The 19,202-nt window shown below is 42.4% G+C and overlaps 1 protein-coding gene across 1 annotated transcript in view; it reads left to right on the forward strand.

The window, feature by feature from the left end:
- The first annotated feature begins 499 nt into the window (after positions 1 to 499).
- Positions 500 to 19,202, forward strand: part of LOC148538415 (collagen alpha-1(XXVI) chain-like) — a 37,263-nt gene continuing 18,560 nt past the window's right edge. The window contains exons 1-5 of the mRNA XM_088455513.1: positions 500 to 504; positions 6,525 to 6,574; positions 15,479 to 15,577; positions 17,004 to 17,156; positions 18,486 to 18,578. Coding sequence (XP_088311639.1) covers positions 500 to 504; positions 6,525 to 6,574; positions 15,479 to 15,577; positions 17,004 to 17,156; positions 18,486 to 18,578 — 400 coding nt within the window. The remainder of the gene's footprint in view (positions 505 to 6,524; positions 6,575 to 15,478; positions 15,578 to 17,003; positions 17,157 to 18,485; positions 18,579 to 19,202) is intronic.

The following is a 19,202-nucleotide window of genomic DNA, read 5'->3' on the forward strand; positions in this document are numbered from 1 at the left end:
TTAAAAAAAAATCTTTATTGTCAGAATTTATTAACAAAAAATTGCCAGGGCAGCACCATGATCATGGCTGCATGGGTGATACTGCCTGAAAAAGGTAAGGGTTAACTTACCACTTTGCCAGGCCAATCTTCAAGCCATCCTGCCACATTTCAGCTTCATTTCCTATATACTGTTTTTTTAATATGTAGTTAAAAAAAGACATTTAAAATCCTTTATGTAAGGAATACAGCTTTTTTTTTTTTTTTTTTTTTAAATCTTAGTTAACTAATTTAATAATATAGATAAAAGTAATGCCATAATACTTGTGCAATTTGTATTGGGAAGCCTTCTCTGGTGAGTCTTACCATTGCCAGGGTTATCACCGGCAATAGCACAGGAGGGTGATGGTGCAAAAATTATTAAAAGCAAATTTATAAAGTACTTTATTCCCAATAGGACTCAGATGTTATACAGTTACTATGGGCCATATTCAATTAGTGGCGAAAAGGTGTTTTCGACGATGACGTAATTTTCGCTGCCTTTAACTTATCCCCGTATTCAATTTTAGTGTCTTTTCACTGGTGCGAAAATGCAATTTAATAGACGAAAAATTTTCGCCTATGAATACCTGGCGGAAAAAGTGCAGAATTGGGGTTTTAGGGTGCAGAAACCACTCTGCACCCTTTGTACACCCCCCTTGACGCTAACCGTCAGACGCTAAAAACCCCCCACAAAGGTCACCCCAAAAAAGCACTTTGAAAAAGTGGGCAAAAAATTTCAAAGTGGGGGTACAACTTCAAAAACTAGGGAAATAGCCTTTTGGGGGGGGGGGGTAGGTCTGCAAGTATGGGGGAGGTTTATTTTTGATTGCAGAAGGTGCGTTTTGGAGCTTTTTATTGCTTCACTTTATTGATTTTTACATAGGCTTGCACCCATTTTCAAGTACCCCCAAATTTGATGGGCTACTTATTTTTGCCAAAAAAAGATGCTAAATGCTATTCTTCACCACTGTCCCATAGACGCTAAATAGCACCTATTGAGACTATTCAAAGACCCCAAATACCTTTTACGGTACCCATAGTGAACTCCCCATGTCAGAGCATCGTTTGGGGGTGTCAGGCTGATTTTCCCAAAAATGACCGGAATTTTTGCCGTGTCCTGTTTCCACAATTTTGGAATTGAATACGGGGATACGCGCCCGATAAGTTTTCGATGGCAAAACCTCCGATGAGGGCGAAAAGTCCGGTAACGGACTTTGCGCTCCAAATTGAATATGGCACTATGTCTCCAATCACAATGAACATTCACAGAAGTTCGACATAGGAAATGTCAACATTTCTGTTAGGGACAGAATTACATAATACTTTGTCGACATTATCATATCGACATAATAACACCCAACGTGCTTTACATTTGAATTGAAAAAAAAAAAACCATACAAACCACAAGATCTAAGATAAACTTAAGTATTAATAGACTACGGGAAGAAGAGCTAAGCATTTGGTTGAATTTTTATATATTTTTAGACACTAAAAGGGGCATTAACTAAATGCCTGGTTAAACAGGTAAGTTTTGCTTCTGTTTTTGAAGGTTTCTATAGTGGAGGCTTCGCAAACGGTGGTATCTGATTCAGACCCGCTCGCTCCCAGCTTTCCCCATTAGAGCGGCCCCTCCGCTCAGGGCTCCATTCCTCTGAGGTCTCGATTCCCTGAACTGCTCTCCTCCTCCGACCACGCCCCCTAAGAGGTCTCCGGTGGCCATTTTCTAGGCTCAGCCAAAGCTCTTGGGGAAACGCAGGGTCCGGTCCACCTACAGACCTCTCCATGGAGTCAGGTTATGTAGGGCTATAGCCTATCAGATGTTGAGTCACTGACCACAGAATCTGTGTAGTTGATTGTAGTGCCCTTCTGCAGTTATATGGAATTTCTGCATTGTATGTGACTTATGCTAGCACTGCCTGTCTGTTTATTTCTCTATATTGTCAGTATATATCTTTCCCTATTTTTCAGACTATGCCCTAACATACAGGTGTATTCATGTTTTTTTCCAGTTCCTCACATCTCTGCAATAAATGTACTGGTGATGGTTGTTGCTTACTGCACAGTGCCATATTTGAGCTGTGCAGCTTGCCCAAGACAGGATAAGTATTTTGCATTCCTACTTGTATCCTACATACCCAGTGGTTGCATTATACCCAGTGTCATATTGTGTGCTATACTGCTCTACAGCTATGTCTAGCAAAGGCAAGAGTAGCAAGCAAGCATGTGCATCCATACTGCTATCATGCAAATTATGTGCTGCAGGCTTAAGTGAGGAGGATTTCATACCAGGTGGGTTGTGTGTTAAGTGTATACTCCACCAGGTCCATCAGTACCCCCAGCTCCTGCATGAGAGCCCCCCTGGGCTTCCTTTTCTCAGGTGCTGGCTACTATTGCGGACCGCCTAGCGGGGTTGCCACAACAGGCTTTAATTCACCCTATGGGGTTGCCACAACAAGTTCAGGTGATACAGGTACCTCCTGTGCCCCCTCCATGGTTTGACCTACTCTCTAGCTCAGTATAGAATCTGGTAGCTACCTCTACAGCCTTTCAAAGTATGTTGCAGAGTGAGAAGCCCCTACCCAGTAAGCCTTCTAAGCGTCCTGTGTTATCTTCACAGTCCACGCAGATCTCAGATTCTGAAGTGTAATCTGAGGAGGCAGAAGATGCTGATCTCTCTAACACTGACTCCCCTCTGGGGGAGGATGAGAGTCAGTCTAAAATTAATATTCCTGCCTTGGTGCGAGCTGTTAGATCCATCTTACTCATAGAAGATGATGAGCCAGCCCCTAAATATAAGCACCCACTGTTTAAACGACAAAGTGGCTTCAGCAGAATTCCCTCTATCGGATCAACTAGCTGAACACATGGCTGCAGCCTGGCAGACGCCTGGTAAGAGGTTTCAGCCCCAAAAACGTCTGACCTCCTCTTATCCATTTCCTGTGGCTCATTGTTTAAAATGGGGGACACCCCCTGCTGTAGATTCACATGTTACGCGTTTAATTAAAAGCGCCACTTTACCTATCCCTACAGTAACCTCTATGAAGGATCCTATGGATAGAAAGGTAGAATCTTGTCTTAAATCGATATACTCTTTCAGGGGCTGTTGCCCGCCCAACCATGGCTATTGCATGGGTGGCTAAAGCTATAGAGAGCTGGGCTGATGCACTTGAAGACTCTTTTTCCCTCTGATGCTTCTGGGGATCAGATGTCTTTCGTCGCTCACATACGAGATGCAGCTTCCTATATTGGAGTCTCCTAAACTCCAGAGTCTTGGCCGCAGCGTTGTTTGCCCGCCGTACCCTGTGGCTACGCTCATGGAAGGCAGATGCGGATTTCAAGAAGGGCCTAGTAGTGTTACCCTACAATGGGGAGATCTTGTTTGGCCCAGACCTTGACAAGATTGTAACTACGTTGGTGGCATCACAAACTGCATTTCTGCCTTCAGCAACTACTGCTACAAAGCCTCGGACTACATCTTTTAGGTCGTTTCGGCCTCCCGGAAAGTCTAAAGGTCAATCCTTGCCTAGGCAGTCTGCTTCCACTAGGGCCACCAAGCCCAGGACCAAGCAGGCCTGGACCACCAGACGCCCTGCTTCAAAATCCGAGGATAAGCCCTCAGTGTGACAGGACGGACCTCCCTCTGGGGGATCCCAGAGTGGGAGGCCGATTTCTTCAGTTTGCCCAGTGCTGGTGTCAAACCACCACGGATGCTTGGGTAAGAGGAGTGGTCTCTCACGGGTACGCCCTCTCATTTCTTCGATGGCCTCCCCACCAGTTTTTCTACACAGGCCCTCCTTCAGACCTGAACAAGGCCCTACAGATCCAGAAAGCCATACAGTCCTTGCTGCAGGCAGGGTAATTGTGCCAGTCCCACTATCTCAGCGGGCAACTGGTTATTATTCTACTCTTTCTGGTTCAGAAGCCGAATGGGTCTCATCGGCCAATCCTCAACCTCAAATCCCTGAACAAATATCTCAGGGTACCCAGGTTCAGGATGTGCCTATAGCGCCCTCACATCATACCAAAATGATGGCTATCATGGCGGCCCATCTGCGTGGTTAGGGTGTAAAACTGTTACCATATCTGGATGACCCCCTGCTCCTAGCATGATCCCCAGAAGGGCTTCACCGTAATCTGTGGCTAACCATTGCTTTCCTTCACAAGCACGGATGGTTAATCAACTGGAAAAAGTCCTCCCTGAATCCCTCACAGAGAATGATTCACCTGGGAGCCCTGCTGGATTCTCAGGATCAGAAAATATGTCTTTCATTATACAAGGTCTCCACACTTCAACTACAAGTGCGCAGATGTCTCCACAGTCGCCGGGTGTCAATCCACTCAGCAATGCACGTTCTGGGATCCTTGGTGTCCACCTTTGACATGGTGGAGTATGCTCACTTCCACTCCAGGCGGAACAGGTTACCCCGGATTAAAGCTCAGACAATGGTACTCTCTCTGGAGGTGGTCTGTCCCTCTCTTGGTGGCTACAGACATCTCATCTAACCAAGGGTCGCCCCTTTTGGATCCCGTACTGGGTACTCCTAACAACAGACGCCAGTCTCCGGGGTTGGAGCGCAGTGACTGGTCCACACTTCTTTCATGGCCGCTGGACATTGGTCGGATCAACCCTGCCAATCAATATATTGGAACACTCGAGCTGTCTACAGGGCCCTCATACTGGCCCAGAACATACTTCACGGAAAACCTGTACAGGTACAGTCCGACAATGCCACAACAGTGTCTTACATCAACCATCAAGGAGGCACTCTAAGTCGGGCAGCAATGACAGAAGTGTCACGCATTCTGACATGGGCTGAGGGTTACCTCCCGGCCATCTCTGCAGTGTTCATTTCGGGAGTTCTCAATTGGGAAGCAGACTTCCACAGACGTCATTGGTACTTAGATCTTCAGAGTCTCTCTCATCGACACTTTGTTCCTGCTGCCTTAACGACCAGACCTGTTGTTTCAGGTTCCTTGCCTTTACATGGACCTGGGCCGTCTGTCTTTGACTCTTTGTGGCTTTTGAGACATCTCTTCTCAGGTCCAAAGGATTCTCTAGCTCTGTAGTCAAAACTATGCTCAGAGCACGTAAGCCAGACTCTGCTCGGATCTACCACAGAGTGTGGCATACATATTTTTAATGGTGTCGTACCAGAAGCTATGGACCCCCAAGTGTTTAGGATTTCCAGAGTCCTGGCCTTCCTTCAAGCTGGATTGGACCTTGGACTCCGCCTGCCTCAATGAAAGTGCATGTTTCTGCTCTATCCATTTGTTTCCAGCGTAGTCTTGCTCCACTTCCAGATGTCCACACCTTCCTCCAGGGTGTCCTCCGTATACAACCTCCCTTTGTCCTCCAATGGCTCCATGGGATTTGTCTGTAGTGCTTCATGCCCTCCAGGGTCCTCCGTTTGAACCCCTGGATTCTGTGGAATTCAAGTGGCTCACAGCGAAGACTCTCTCACATCTGGCTATGGCATCCGCCAGAAGGGTGTCAGATTTAGGGACACTCTCCTGTAGCTCCCCATTTCTGATATTCCATCAGGACAGAGCTGTACTTCGGAGTCGACCTGGTTTCCTTCCAAAAGTTGTTACTAGTTTCCACATTAATGAGGAAATTGTAGTCCCAGCCTTTCAATCACCAGACCTATCGGCAGGTGAGGCCTCCTTGGATGTGGTCCGTGTCTTCAGGATATACGTGGACCGTACCAGTTCCATTCGGAGATCAGACTCCTTATTTGTGCTCTATGGATTCCAAAAGAAGGGATGGCCAGCCAACAAACAGACATTGGCTAGATGGCTTTGCATGACTATCTCACAGGCTTACATGCAGGCAAGCTTTTCTGTACCGGCTACTGTTACTGCTCACTCTACTCGCTCTGTGGGTCCTTCGTGGGCAGCTCGCCGTGGCTTCGGCTGAGCAGCTTTGTAAGGCGGCCATGTGGTCCTCTGTCCATACATTTCTGAGGTTTTATGCCTTTGATACAGTTGCCCCTTAAGATTCTCCTCTCAGCACAGGAGTGTCCCCACCATTAAATAACTGCTTTGGGACATCCCCAAGGTCTCCCTGTGGAGCCCTATGGACCCTGAAGAAGAAAATGAGAGTTATGGTAAAACTTACCTTTTGTTAACTCTTTCTTCGAAGTCCATAGGGTCCACAGGGCACCCACTCTGACGCACCTGGCTTCATATGGGCTATGTTTCTGGTCACCGGTTTCCCATCTCCTTTGTTAGAATGTGATTCTTGTATGTACCAGTGTTCCTTCTCTCTTCTCCTCCTCCTCCGGTCTTTGGCTTATCACAAACTGAGGTGCCTCTGACTCGGGGGTGGAGTATAGGGGGATGAACCAATGCATCCTGGGAGCTGAAAGCTTTAACTGCGTAATGCCCAGTCCTCAACCACCACCTACACCCCAAGATCTCCCTGTGGACACCATGGACTTTGAAGAAAGAGAGTTAACAACGGTAAGTTTTACCATAACTCTCATTTTTGTGCTTATCTTCCAGGTTGTCCATAACGCATCTGATTGGCAACCTGCAACTTCAGCAAAGGAGTGGTAAGTAGTGATGAGAGAAGGTGCAGGTCAAGAGCAAAATTGGGTTGCAAGGGGCACAGGGGAAAGAACAATATAGGGGACAAATAGAAGAAGTGCGTGGGGAATAAATAGAAAAATACAGGTAAACTGAAAGGGAGGCGGGAACGACAGACCTACAAAAAGGGGATATAGACACACTGAGGGGATTGGGGGGCGGTGAGGGTGAAGGAATGCATACAGACAAATAGAGGCCAAAAGGATGAGGGAGCATTGATCAATACTCCACAGTAGGTCTGATGCAGAGTCAATTGTACATCTGTTGGCAAAGCGTATCTAGCTCCGGAACTGAGCTTATGCATTTCAATTGCATCTACACTTATAATTGAGAGATATGCAATGTTGGATGTAAGCAGGAATACACCAGGTGCATCATTTGCACCCAGTATAGGATGGTGCAATTGCGAACTGGTGGGTAGAACTGCAAGGTATATACAAATCTGCATACAAGCAAATAAGATTATTTTTTTTTTTAAATATCTGTGAATGCTGAGCGAGAATATACATAGGAATATTTCTAATGCTCCCAATTTTTGACCAGCTATGCATCATGCTAAGTGACTGCAAGATGTGGCACTTAGTGATCGCTTTTCTGTGCATGACAGACAGTCTCACTAAATGTATTGACTTCTATCTATACTATTTCTGGTTTCTGCACTTCCTGGGTATTTATATGATCTGCATATTTTTAAAAAACATATATTCTGCTTTAAATATGGGGATAATATCAATGGAATTGTTTAAAACACCCCTACGTAGTATATCATATTTCTACAAATACATATATTAATATCAGAAATTAATATTTTGTTTCAAATAAATAATGATTGTTTTATGTTCTTCATATTTAGCACTATCACTTTTATGATCTACAGTATATCTTTCATGTGTTTTGAATGTTTTTTTTTATATGTTGCCTTGCTGAAGTGGTTGCTTACACAGTTAAGACTTTCCTCATTCAAATTAGTATCCACATGCGAAGCAGCACCTGCAACCTTTTACATTTTGTTGAAAACATATGATACTTTTATATATACACTGTATTGCCAGGTCAATGTATTGTTTTTTTTTATTTTTTATATTCCTAACAATACAAGCAGTACAGATGTGACTAGCTCTCCACAATAGGACTGTGTGCACTGACTGTTGTAAAGCTTTTTGCAAATATTTACCACTGCATATACAGATGTCTTCTCATACAACTATTTATTTTGTGCTAAGTACTGCATACTTTTTCTTTAATTTTGTGTCTTAGTACGCAAATAGTGTACTAGTTACTTATTTTAGGATTAGTTTTTTGCCGCAAAGGAATTGGTTTAAATTTGCATATAAAACATAAGGATGCATTGCGCAGATTACTCGTATCAGACCTGTATTGTGTATTTTTTCCTCCATTGTTTACCTACATTTCTGATGATGGCGTGCCTGCGCACTTGCAGGACCCATTCTGCGTTTGTGCTTAACGAGTCCTGCATGATTGCATGCAGTGCCCCAAGCCACAGCATGACTGACATGCTGCACCTGTTTGGGGGCGAGGAGTGGGTGGTGCTGGCCTGTTTTCCCAGAAACGGGCATGTCAACAGTATTTCCTGGGAGTGACAAGGCCAAGGTCTGCATTGGAGGACACAGATTTCCTGGCCTCGCAAGCATCAGCTTATTCAGATGGCAATGATGGAAACATCACAACCAATTGTAGCTATATTGATCCGATGCCGTGTTTTTGGAGGCAGCATTTGACTCTGCAATGCCGGCTGGAGGTGTTTTTTTTCCCTCAGACGCTTTCTCCTGCAGGCATTAGAATATTAGTTGTATGGTATTGCTTCCCTGTGGCTGTGCAATACTGTACATTTGGAATCGGGCCCACAGTGTACTAGGTAGACAGCGCTATTTGGTGCAATTTGAGAATAGGTGTTATGTGGACATATCTGTACCAAACCGCTCTAGCTATTCGCTTCCGATCATGTTTGTTAGACAACTACAATATAGCATTGTATTGCACACTGCTTTTATTTAAGGTTTCCTTGCTGAAGGTGATGTCCTTTGGTATTGAACCTTTGAGATAATAAAATGTGTTAATTTACAGTGTTCATTATAGTTTTGCTACATTTTAATAGAAAATCACCATGAACCTTCTGATTGAAGACTAGCATTCTCATTAACAAATGTTATACAAGTGTTAAAGTAAGAGTCTGAGGAATACATCATCTTCTAGGGGTGATTTTTGTTACCAAATAATGGGAAATCACAAACATGCAACACAGTTGAAAAAGCATTGGACAAAATCTGAGTACCCCTCATTATCTAATTTCTCCTTGCTATGTACCAATTAAAAGAAATTGATTCTCTTCTAGTAGCTCCAGCTACATCTCCTTTTTTTTAAGTATAAACCAGTAGTGTTACAGATGCCCCCTTCATTCCATGAAAACTGTCCTGTAAATCATTGGCTTACCCAAGTATAATGTAGGTTTTCATGACTTCCTGAATTAAACTGCTATCTACCACTCCTACCGAAGTGCTCTGGACACAACCAAACAAGTATGATTCATATTTCTTTTCCACTCAGGCTTCCCATCCACAAATGCGCCTCTAGTACATTTAAATATCTTCTAAGCCCTCCTATTTTAACACGGTTCACCACCATCACTTCCACGATTTTGTTTCCTACTTCACCCTAATTCCTTTCCTGACACCTGTTCATTTAATCTCACAAATGAAGTCTATCCCTCTTCTCAAACCATGCCACCTACTGAACCTATCATCTCACCAGATCAGTCAATCTGTTTTTTTCGGTGCTCATCTTAGCCTTAACTATTATTTGTACTTGATTCCTCTCCACTGGTATCTTTCCATCACTATTCAAGCATGCTGTTATTCTGACAGAACCAACTGACCCAAATTCTCTCAGATTACTGTCCCATCCTCCAATTTTCGTTAGAGGCTCACTTACATTCTCCTCACACAACTTCAGTCAGGCTTCCATTCCCAACATTTCAGAGACTGCACTAACTAATAAGGTCTGTCATTTTATAGCTTATAAATTGAAATTGAACTCTGTACTGTAGTTGTCCAATTGTCAAACAGACTGTCGGACTCCTATCCCATCATCTTACTTATAAAACTGCTCCTGCAGCGTTTTTTTTTTCCTTTGGATCCTCCAAACAAATAAACTCCTTTGGATTTCAGTATGACCGCTATGAAGTTAACATCTTAAAGCAGAGGTTCCCAAACTCGTTTCTCAACTCACCCTAACGGTCCAAGTTTTAAGGATATCCATGATTGAGCACAGATGGTTAAAGCAAATGAGGTACTAATTAAGTCACCTGTGCCCAAGCATGGTTATCCTTAATATCTGGATTGTTAGGGTACCTTGAGGACCGAATTTGGGATCCTCTGCCCTAATGTATTTCTCCTCTCCAGATCTTTCACCATCTGTGCTGGCTCACATCACTGGATTGTTTTTCTGCCATTTCACTACAGGCTATGCTGGCACAATATAACTATATTATAACTAAATACAATATATAAAACAGGGTAGGTTTTACTTTAATGAAAATGTTCCCAGTTTACAAACGGAAATACATAAGAGAGTGAATGTATTATATTTTTACTTATTTGTATAAATCTGTAGAGCTTTTGCTGTATATGAGAATTAAAGAGCTTTTATATCTGATATGAAGAATAACAGTTTTGAATAAGCTTTTGCCAATTATAGTTGTTGTTGTGATAACCTACAGTAGGTGGTGCTATTGCAGTTTGTGGAGGTGTTATGATCAAGCAGCACTTATTTACAAATGACTCAGTGAACACTGTGTACTGAAAGGAGAGTTGACAGAAGTCCAGGTTGGTGACTCTTAGCACACAGATCTGACATTAGAAGAAAATTCCAGAATTTTCTATTTTCAATAATGTACCCTTCTTCCAGGCCGAAAATCCAGCTCCTGAGGTGAACGGATTGCTAGTTACTTTCTTACTTTTGCAAAAAAGAACTCCTGCAGAACACTTCACCTTTAACATGCAGGAATGTAATACTTCACTGCTCTGCAGCACTAGCTGGTCATTTAATAAAAACACAGGTTTTTGAAATACCAGAATCCTTCTTAATTGAAAACAACAGTAAAAGACAATCTCTCCTGTTACATGTGGTCTGCTCACTTGTATTGAAGTAGAAACAAATAAGAAAATATGTTAATGCACTTGAGATGTTTTGATTTCACTGTCTTGAATTTTCATTACTTTTCTCAGCATGCTTATTACATTTTATTGATCTTTTCTGGAGATAGCGCGTTACTTAATGTTTATTTGCTGGGGTTCCAGATGCTTTGTATTTTACATTTAATTCATGCCGGATGCTTTCAGTCAAGATCTTTCTTTTTGGTAGTTCTCCTCCATAGCTTCAGCTCCTTGATGTGCTCTGACCAGCTGGACCTTTGATAATATCTTAGGAAAATGCTGCATTGTTGAGAACATAGTTAGATACCTGATATGATTTCATCAGCATAATGCGATTTAATTAAACCTAAAATTTGAAAATGATAAAACAAAATTTAGAAATAAAAATATTTTAAACATATGACAATGATATCTCACTTCTTACGCAAGGATCCCATCTGATTCATTCAATAACAATCTAAGGATTACTGATCAAACTATTTTCTAATTCAATTGTATGTATTTTGCAAATGTGTCCGTTGTGGGCATCTTCTGCCGCAGTGTGAGTGTGTCTTTATTCTAATGACGCGGCCAATGGTATTCATACAGACACACTTATCGACAGCTCCGCTAATCTTCCACTGGTCGCACCACCATAGATTGCACCAGGCATATGGAGGTGCAGATTATCCATCTGAACATGCCCACTGCAACTGCACCTATAGACGCAATCACTGACCGCGACATGCCTGCAACTTTTTAGCCCCCCCCACCGTTACCCCACAGAAATGCACACTGAAAGTCCCAGCTCTTGCGTCTAAATTCGTCCTGCTGCTCCCTGTGGTAACCATTGGGATGCATGCACAGACTGAAAACTTCAGATGCTTGTGTGTGGCACCGACATTATGTGCACCTATGAATCAGGCCCTGTGTGTGTGTGTGTGTGTAATACCCCTTTCACACTGTCCTAAAATAACCCGGTTTACTGCACATGAGCACAAGGCAACCCAGGTTGCTGTGCAATGTGAAAAGGGGTCAGTTGAAATAACCCAGGTCGAGCCAGCATTTCAACTGGGGTAGCGAGCATGGTTGAACACAAGTTCAACCCGGCTCGCAGTATGGTGTGAACGGGTAGGCCTGGTTGAGGTGACCTGGATCCCGTTCACTGCATATGGAGACCCGGCGCTTGGAGATGATCTCATCTCCAAGCGCCGGCTCAGCAGCGATGTCTGTGACGTCCGCCAGTCTGAAAGGGGTTGCACCCGGGATCGACGCGTGCACAAATACTGGGTGCGACCCACCATTAGCAATTTGAAAGGGGTATTAGTGGTCTGTATTTTAGTAACTGTGATATTCTGGGTTGATATTCCTTGTACATGTACTTAATACTATGTACACGCAATAGACCTGATGAATTGTATCAAAAGTAATAACATGCACACTAAACTAGATAGCCATCTGTGTCCCCTCAGGTTTAGCTAAGGTTCCACTCCAACCGACCCCCAGAACAAAGTACCATGCAGAACCTTAGTGCCAGGTGCTAAGATGGACGTGCACATATCGGCAGAGCAGATCTTGCGTGTTTTGGAGTGTTCATGCTTCAGAGCCAAGCATATGGCAATGCAGAGTCATACACATTTCAGTTGCATCTACACTCACAACCAAAGAGGGGTAACTGGACTGGAAGAGGTTGTACTCACCTAGGCAAAGTTCAGGGAATTTGTGTTGACAAAGCTACATGCTATGCATAGTTGGACATGAGCGTACATAAGCATGCTTTCATATGTATCTTTTGTACCTAGTCTTGACTAGTGCAAGTGAGCCCTGATGATGACTAGTAGCAAACCAAGCGTACAGATAGGGTGTGGGTGCACAGCAGGATGTGTGTGCCTTTACATATGGGTGAATATACGCATTTATTTCTGTGCATGCTATACAGGAGCACGTGCACCTGATTTCTGTACAATTCAGAATCAGCACCTTAATGTTTTAAAGGAGTTACCTATTCCTCAGTCATAGGCAGGGCCGGATTAACAATGAGGCGGATGGAGCTACAGCTGCAGGCCTCCCATTGAAAATAGGCCCACAGGATACACGGACTGCAGTGCAGACAGGAAAAAAAAAAGTTTTTTTTTTTTTTCCTGTCACCACCGACAGCCCAGCTGACTCACTTATCGGCTCACTCACCTCCGCTCACTCACTTACTGGCCGCCCGAAGCTGAGCCCATTGCCACCCCCCGACCCCTCCTCTTGGCTGCTCGACCTAAGCCCCGCCCACCACTTCCCGCCCATGCTCCACCCCTATGTGCCTTAAGCTCCGCTTCCTGTACATCCTACTGCAATGCTGTGTCCTGTGACTGTGCACCAGACCAATCGCCTAGTTCAGGAGGGAAGGCACTGCAGCCCAGCATGTCACATTCCACAGGTCAGTGTATAGTTTGGCCGCTGTGTACAATGTATGTATGTTTTGTATATATATTTATTTACATGGCTATATACAGTCAGGTGCATAAATATTGAGACATTGACAGAATTTTCAGATTTTGTCCTCTATTCACCAACACAATGGCTTTGAAATGAAACAAATAAGATGTGCTTTAACTGCAGACTTTCAGATTAATTTGAGGGTAATTACATCCAAATCAGGTGAACGGTGTAGGAATTACAATGGTTTCTATATGTACCTCCCACTTTTCAAGGGACCAAAAGTAATGGGACAAACTAAACAATCCTAAATCTAACTTTCACTTTTTAATACTTTGTTGCAAATCCTTTGCAGGCAATTACAGCCTGAAGTCTGGAATGCATAGACATCACCAGACGCTGAGTTAAATCCCTGGTGATGCTCTGCCAGGCCTCTACTGCAAATGTCTTCAGTTCCTGCTTGTTCTTCGGGGCATTTTCCCTTCAGTTTTGTCTTCATCAAGTGAAATGCATGCTCAATCGGATTCAGGTCAGGGGATTGACTTTGCCATTGCATAACATTCCACTTTTTAGCCTTAAAAAACTCTTTGGTTACTTTTGCAGTATGCTTTGGGTCATTGTCCATCTGCACTGTGAAGCGCCGTCCAATGAGTTCTGAAGCATTTGACTGAATATGAGCATATAATATTGCCAGAAACACTTCAGAATTCATTCTGCTCCTTTTGTCAGCAGTCACATCATCAATAAATACAAGGGAACCAGTTCCATTGGCAGCCATACATGCCCACGCCATGACACTACCACCACCATACTTCACTGATGAGGTGGTATGTTTTGGATCATGAGCAGTTCCTTTCCTTCTCCATACTCTTCTCTTCCCATCACTCTGGTACAAGTTGATCTTTGTCTCATCTGTCCATAGGATGTTGTTCCAGAACTGTAATGGCTTTTTAGATGTTGTTTGGCAAACTCTAATCTGGTCTTCCTTTTTTTGAGGCTCACCAATGGTTTACATCTTGTGGTGAACCCTCTATATTCACTCTTGTGAAGTCTTCTCTTGATTGTTGACTTTGACACATATACACCTACCTCCTGGAGAGTGTTCTTGATTTGGCCAACTGTTGTGAAGGGGTTTTTCTTCACCAGGAAAATAATTCTTCTGTCATTCACCACAGTTGTTTTCCGTGGTCTTCCGGGTCTTTTGGTGCTGCTGAGCTCTCCGGTGCGTTCTTTCTTTTTAAGAATGTTCCAAACAGTTGATTTGGCCATACCTAAAGTTTTTGCTATCTCTCTGATGGGTTTGTTTTGATTTTTCAGCCTAATGATGGCTTGCTTCACTGATAGTTACAGCTCTTTGGATCTCATATTGAGAGTCAACAGCAATTGATTCCAAATGTAAATGTCACACTTAGAATCAACTCCAGACCTTTTACCTGCTTAATTGATAATGAAATAACGAGGGATTAGTCCACACCTGTCCATGAAATAGCTTTTGAGTTGATAGTCCCATTACTTTTGGCCCCTTAAAAAGTGGGAGGCACATATAGAAACCGTTGTAATTCCTACACCGTTCACCTGATTTGGATGTAATTACCCTCAAATTAAATCTGAAAGTCTGCAGTTAAAGCACATCTTGTTTGTTTCATTTCAAAGCCATTGTGGTGGTGAACAGAGGCCAAAATATGAAAATTCTGTCAATGTCCCAATATTTATGCACCTGACTGTATCTCTGAATCCGGCTCTCAGTGTTTATACATGGTAAATTAATATACTATATTTATAAATTACATCAAGCTTGTGACTTTCTATTGACACTGAATAAATATTATAGTTGTTTTCTTAAAAAAACAATATGATTTTATTTGTAACTGAATAGCTTTTGGGCCTGATTCAGACTTGGATAGAGAGTAAGATACAGCAAGTACTTCTGTGTACCTGGACAAACCATTTTGCAATACAAGGGATGCAAATACTGTACAAGCATTGTTTTGCATGTGGAGTAAATACTGGCTGCTTTTGCATGTAGCCCACAAATGCTGGTCAGTTTTTTTTTTGTCACTGCAAGTTTCAGTGATGGTAAAAGCTTTTTAAATGAATAATAAAATCAGAAGCTTGGGGAAGTCATGTTGCTATGCCCATGGAGGTCTTTTGGTACACAGTTAGGGACAATTGACAATGATACAATAAAAAAAAAATATTTTTCTCTGCCTGTACATTTTCCTACAATGATAAATGGAACCCAATCAGTTATAAATATTTTAGAAAGTTATTTAATGTCTCCTCTCTAATTTACAGGGTTGCCAGGAATCCCAGGGCTACCTGGATCAACTGGATCTGTTGGTTTACCTGGATCAAAAGGAGCCCCGGGAGAAGCTGGACCTGCTGGTCCCCAAGGTACCGGACAATCAAATTGTTGATGTTTTTGTTACTTTGAATTTGTGTCCCTGAAAAGAAATAAGGATATCATTTTCTAACACATTTTACCATATACTATAAACAGCTATTCTAGACACAGTTTTACATTATTTCGCCCTTCTATAGCGTATTTTTTATTTCCCTGTAATACACACTTCATCAGCCCACAATTTAGATTTTGTTGACTGAACGAGTAGCCATGAGAATGCAGTCTATCAATTTACAATTGACAGTAACATTACTGAGGCACAAAGCCTACAAAATGGCTGAGCTGAATGTATATAGGTGACAGGGACACATTTTAACTATTTATACAACTTCTCTGTTCTTCCCTAGCCACACTACAGGTAATTACCTTATTCTGGTGCTTACTCTAAAAGTGAAATTATCTTCCATATTACAATCTAGAATGTAAGCCTACCTTTTGTATAATGTAGAGATGAACAATTCAGTTCTTCCCACCAAGTTCATATCTGAAAATTAATCATAATGGTATTTTCCAAGAGAATTAGAATCTCGCATGTTTTCGCATATATTCCAAAATATGCAAGATCGTAGCTTTCCTAGAAGATTGGCAGGAAGGAGTGAGTCAAATTCATCTCTACTGTACAGTATATACCACAATTACAACTGAAAATTGTGTTAGTGGGCAAAATTATATTTTTAAATGCTTTTCAAGTAGCCATTGGTATCAGAAGAGGACTACAAGTTATGTAAGGAGAAGCATTATATCCCATTATGAGATGATGACAGCATTGTTTTCATGGTCCAGCTGTAGGATGACATGACCTAAAGTATGGATGGCTATTGTCATCCAGTGAAAGACCTTCCAATCACAGAAATATTACAGACTAATCTGCTACATACTGTAGACCGTGCGAACATTCTGTACTCACATGTGACATAAGAAACATTGGTAAAATGAACAAAGAGGCAAATTATTTTGGTTACGAGGGCCACATGTGACCCCTGTAATGGTTCCATGCAGCTGCCAGACTGCCTGTTGCCCAACACTTACCTTCTCTATTAATTTATATCTGAACCTATCTACATACATTATAAGCACAGACCTAGTATCACTGCTATATTAATGGTTTAGTGCAGAGGTTCCCAAACACTGTCATCAAGGCACCCCAACAGTTCAGGATTTAGAGATAAACCTGAAAACCTGGACTTAGGGTGGCTTGATGACCGAGTTTGGAAACCTCTGGTTTAGTGTGACCCCATTATATTTGATTGAAGTTAAAATTACTGCATAACACATTGAGGATTTCTTGCATTGCAATATATATGATAGCTTTGGTAGGAGCCATAAATATAATTTTTTCCATGATTTGGAGGATGAAGACATTGCAAAATCTCTCTGCCAATTTAATTTATTTTGAATATATATTTTTCACACCAGGACCTATGGGACCTCGAGGGCCGAAAGGAGCTCCTGGAGAAACTGGAATACAAGGACCACCAGGCCCCCCAGGGCCACCTGGACCACCTGCCATTCCAATCTCTTTTCCAGAGGGAGTTTTGTACTCTTTACAGCCTAACTCAGAGAGGGAAAGTGAGTAGTTGCTCGATTTCATGATGCTTTCCATCTTGTATAAGTATTATATGGCACACACTTGTACTCTTCCTGCTACTAAGAACAGAGCTGCTCCCTCAGCCAATAGGTGCATCATGCAAGAGAACCCTAAGGCGCAGAAATTACATTATGAATTACTTTATCACTGGTGGGGTTTTCCCTCTTCATGACCAGGTTTGGGTTGCATCTATTTTATTTTGGATTTCTTGGGAGATATAAGACTTTCATTAGGTAGAATATTGCAGTAAATATATTTTTTATTAGTCTGTAAAATAAGAAAATATAGTTGGCATTAGGGAAGTAGATATGTGGTCCATTAGGAGGGGCATGCCTCCAGGATGGACCCCAATGCCAGGGCCGACTAGATCAGTGCCCAGCTCCAACCATACAAGTACATCACTGTGTGCAGGCCTATAATTCAAGAGGTTACTGCAGAGACCCCTGACTCCTGGGCTCTATCATGAGGATGCACTAGTGTTTGTGGAACAGTGTGGTCTGCAGTGTTTGTTTGACAACGTTTGACACATGGAAAAAGGTAGAGCTAAAGACTTAAAGTTATTGTCTGCAGCTCTGCCTTACTCGTAGAGTGACTGCCAGTAGACCCTAAGTGTAGCGGTGTATTGGTGATGTTTTTCTTGTAGGGGATCTGATAGAAACATGCAGACAATTGATGAAGCACTGGCATCCCCTGAGCAAAGCGGCAGCAGGAAGCCCCCACTTCAATATATCTCCTGAACAATTAACTTCTGTCTGTCTAGAGCAGGGATGGGGAACCTCAGGCCCTGGAGCTGTATAAGGCCCCCGGAACCATTTGGTCTGGCCCTCTGAGATTTTTTCTGCTAGCCTCATCTGGCTAGCGGGGTGCTATATTTCACCAAAAAGAAAAATAGAAAAAGAAAAGTTCAGTGTTCATGCGTATTACAAATGCTCCCAAAGAGGCTTCAGATGTTGAGGTTGAGGTTTTAGGATTTGAGAGATCTTTGGTGTCAACTAAAGAGGAATGAAAATAGTTTTGTGAAACCTTTGGCCAGTTCCACACATGGGCTGTATGTGTCAGAGGTGAAATGTGTATTTAAGTGTTCCCAATCCTACATTGTCCCCGGTCTAATCATCCCTTAAAATGGGAAATACAGTGCAGGGCTGTGAAGCAAAAGTGGAACACGAATATTACCTAATGGGAACTCCGTTGTTCTGCAATGAGATTCTACTAACACAGATTTAATTAATCTCTAGTCTCAACCTTTACTCAATGAAGATCTCATTATATGGCTAGTGCACCTTTAAGTTTCATAATATTTTCTCTTATAGATGGGGAACCGCATTTAGTATCTACTATTACAGACACGGTAATGTCTGGATTTCCTGGACCTCGTGGCCCTCCTGGCCCTATTGGACCCCCTGGTAAAGTAACATAATAACAACCAAAACAGCATGTATGGCTAACTTTACCTTTGTGATTAAACATTTTGGGCTGATGCAGAGTTGAGTGTACGCCTGTTGGCAGAGCTTATCTTGTGTGTGTTTGTACAGTGCATGCTCTATATCTGACATACAGGGACAGGCAAATCAGAGTTGTGTACATTTCAATCACATCTACTGTACACTTACATATGAGGAGGTGTAGCTCGGGCGGTAACAGGGGGTGTTCACATAGGCAAAGTACATTAAGTGCCTGATAACGGAACTGCAGTCTATGCAGACCTGGGAGTAAGAGTAAATATGCCTGTTCCTAGACATACTGTATACTGTATTTTGCACCTAGTACAGGGTAGGGGAAGTGCACCTATTGAAAACCAATAGCCCGATTTCCATCCATCTCTTCATCGTGCAATCCATTTAGTGAAGAAAAGGAGGAAAAAAATATACTTTTCTGCTAGGATAATAATGGACTATTCAAAGCAAAAAGTATATTCTAGGATTATAACAATCATACAAGAGTTTCATGACAATCAAACAATAGTTTGTGTCTGTAAGGCTGTTTAGGTAAGATTGTATTTGACTATATGCTGGTGACTGCATTATGGG

This window comes from Taudactylus pleione, unplaced genomic scaffold (genome assembly GCF_031769625.1).
Source record: "Taudactylus pleione unplaced genomic scaffold, aTauple2 ptg000040l, whole genome shotgun sequence".
Taxonomy (NCBI): domain Eukaryota; kingdom Metazoa; phylum Chordata; class Amphibia; order Anura; family Myobatrachidae; genus Taudactylus; species Taudactylus pleione.